General features: G+C 50.0%; 1 protein-coding gene across 1 annotated transcript; it reads right to left on the minus strand.

Moving 5' to 3' along the window:
* Window positions 1–1,369: 1,369 nt before the first annotated feature.
* LOC112455165 lies at window positions 1,370–3,332 on the minus strand (the record flags this gene model as incomplete). The annotated part of the gene is made up of 1 exon (XM_025016925.1): window positions 1,370–3,332. A coding segment is annotated over exon 1 (1,963 nt), but the record flags the coding sequence as incomplete, so codon positions are not given.
* Window positions 3,333–3,460: the final 128 nt, after the last annotated feature.

Here is a 3,460-nt window from a genome sequence, read left to right on the forward strand (position 1 = left end):
GGCGAAGCCGTGTAATTCCGCATGTGATGCGTCAGCCGTGACTCCGGTCCAACGATTGATCTGAAGATCATTGAGATGCGAGAGTTTCGCATAGATCATGCTCCATTTATAGAGAAACGAGTCAGGAATTCGATCGTCCCACTCAATTTGAACCCCCCATAACTGTTGCATGATAATTTTTGCAGAAACGGTGACGGGAGTTATCCACCCCAACGGATCGTAAAGCCTTGCAATCGCAGAGAGAATGGCGCGTTTGCTCTGAGGAGTCGAACTTTCGAGTGATACTTTAAATTGAAATACGTCGCGCGACGGATTCCAAGCGATGCCGAGCACCTTTAGTTGATCGTCGATCGCGATTTGTTTGGTGATTGCTAAGCCGTGATCTGACGGATCGATATCAGCGAGCAAAATCGGCGAGTTGCTTGCCCATTTTTGAAGCTCGAATTTTCCGCAGCGCAATAAGGCGACGAGTTGATCGCGAGACTCGCGCACGAGCGCGATATCATCTCCACCGAATAGCACGTCATCGACGTAAGTCTGCTTGCGAAGAATTGTCACCGCACGCGGAAACCGATGTCCTTCGTCGTCGGCCAAACATTGTATCGTGCGAAGCGCGAGGTACGGAGCGCAGTTCATTCCGTATGTAACGGTAAGTAATTGATAATCGACGGGGCCCTCGGATGGGTCACCCTTCCACAAAATTCTCTGATAGTCGAGATCCTGAGGATCTATCAAAATCTGGCGGTACATTTTTGCAATATCGGCTGTGTACACGAACTTGAACTGACGCCACTGTAGAATAATTGCGGGTAAATCCGTCTGTAATTTTGGACCGGCGAGTAAAGGTGGAAGCACATAAAATTGCAGAAGCCATGAGCAGAATGCAGAAGCCATATGCGCATGCGCTGTGATATCTGTAGAGCTCTACAAATACCATAGTGCATGCGCATATGGCTTCTGCATTCTGCTCAAGGCTCCTGCAATTTTATGTGCTTCCATCTTAAGTGATCGTTTAATGACGTACCGTTCGACGTCAAGCTTGACGCGTTGAAAACAACGCGCAAACGAGTCGTGAGGCTGGTTTCACGAATGACCGGATGATGCGGAATATATACGCATGGATTGTGCGTTCGATCCGCTGATGGCGCCCGAAGCATGTGACCGAGCGTTTCATATTCGCGCATAAACTCATCATAATCCTTTTCTAATTTCGAATTAGAGCGGAACCGCCGTGACAATGAATTGAAAAGGCGTTCGGCAGTCAATCGCAAGCGCCCGATTTCCGGCGGAGGACTCCGTTTGAACGGCAGACGCACGATATATCTGCCGTCAGATTGACGCGAATGAGTATCGCAAAAGTGAGACTCACACTGCTCATCTTGCGGCGTGAGTTTGCGGGTGTGAGAGATCTCCTCTACCTCCCAAAAACGTTGAATTTCCTCGGCGAGAGGCCTTAAACTTGTGCAATGAAGTACGGTAATATTAACGGAGGATCGTCCCGCCGGCGAATTAGCATCCGACACTAGCGGCCCGGAAATGACCCATCCAAATATCGTTTCTTGCGCGATAGGCTGTCCAGCTTCACCCTTTCGGACGCCCCCTTGAATAATATCGTTATAGATATCCGCGCCAATCAAAATGTGAATTGGATCGGAACTGCTCGGGTTCGTGTCTGCCCAGGCTAAATCGGAGAGATGTGCGAGGCATGATGAATCGGCATCGCATCGAGGCGCGTATGCCGTCAAGGAATCGAGAATATACGCAGTGGTACACAGAGATGAATTGTCTGAATCGCGCGGAGCGATTATGATTGACGCCGCGTGGCGTACTTTACCTACGTGAGTGCTGCCGACGGCCGAAATTGAGATCGACATCCGAATGCGATTTGCGTACAAAGATTGAGCTAAATGCCCTGATATGAACGTGGCTTGAGAGCCTTGGTCGAGCAGGGCTCTTACCGTCGCTACGCGACCGGAGGAAACTTTCACCCTAACCCATGCAGTGGCTAAAAGAACTTGTGAATTACGACTATGTTGCGCGGCGGCAAATAGCGAAAGTACCTCGACCTTCGGTGTGCTTGATGGGGACGCTTGCGACGCTGATGGCGTTATCGTCGTTGAATCAGAGCTTGTCTCCGCATCAACGTGAAGCATTGAATGATGCCTCTGATTGCACGAGCGGCACGCGTACTTACTTTTACAATCCCGTACCGAGTGATTGCTACTCATGCAATTGAAGCAACGTTTGAAACGTTTAACGATTCCTTGTCGCTGCTGCGGATTCTTCGCGACGAATTCTGGGCACAGATTCAAATAATGACGCACTTTGCAAAGCGGACAAGCCGACGGAGAATTCGCGGAAGCCGTGGCGACATTGACATGCGATGAATTCGCAGATTTCGACGCAGGTTTATGAGAGGAGGTCGGCGAGCACTCCTCAAGCGCGCGAATACGAGAGGTTACAAATTTTTTGAGATCTGCGAACGCCGGCGGCAAATCAACATTGCTCGTTTGGAGATTCCACGCTTTACGTGTCGCAGCATCTAATTTTTGAGTCAAAAGGTGAACGAGAAAGTCGTTCCATAGATCTTCCGGAGATCGATTCAATTTTCTTAATGATGAGACTGCGATATTTATTTTATCGTGCAACGTCTGTAAGTCGGAAGCAGATTCGCGACTGAGTGCCGACAGGCCGAGCAACGTGGACAGATGATTAGTGAGGAGACGTCGTTTATTTTCGAAACGAGCCTTTAAGGTGTTCCACGCGATCTGAAAATTATCCGCAGTAATCGCAATGTTCGCGATGGCCTCGAGCGCGCGGCCTTTCAACGACGACGAGAGATAATGCATCCGCGCGAAATTGCTCAGATCAGTATTATCAACGATTAGCGCAACGAATCGATCGCGAAATGTCTCCCATTCCGAATAATTTCCGTCGAAAGGCGGTAAGCGAATGGGCAGAAGGTGAGAGAGCGAAGTCGCGGACGCGAGTTGACTCGAATGCCCGAAGTCAAGAGATTGGTGCGGACTCACAGGAGGCTCAATTTCTGCAAGACATTCGCTCATGTAGTCCAGTGCGGCGTTGTAGATTTCCTCGGTTTTCTCGAACTGCTCCTTGACGAAGTAGTCCAACGTAGTTCTGGTCGAGGCGGGGGTGGAAGCCGACAGCCTGGCGTGATTTCCTTGATAGGGAGCCCAGAGCTCCTTGAGGGATGAGATTCTCGATCGGATCTTCGCCACCGTATAGTTCGCTCGCCCAAGCTTCTTAAAATTGTCGAGCGCTCGCTCAATCGAGCGTTGCAACACGAGTTGATTCTCCATCAGTTCCGTCATGATGAGACAGAATTCCGGAGCTGCTTGATTCCTCCACACGCACTCACGATCCGGCTCGAAGGACCAGCTTCTTTATGTGTAAGAAAGCGCGCGAGTCGCAATTGTCTCGAGATGTCAATTGCACTCGC

The sequence above is a fragment of the Temnothorax curvispinosus genome, unplaced genomic scaffold (assembly GCF_003070985.1).
Source record: "Temnothorax curvispinosus isolate PA1 unplaced genomic scaffold, ASM307098v1 QBEX01005871.1, whole genome shotgun sequence".
Classification (NCBI taxonomy): domain Eukaryota; kingdom Metazoa; phylum Arthropoda; class Insecta; order Hymenoptera; family Formicidae; genus Temnothorax; species Temnothorax curvispinosus.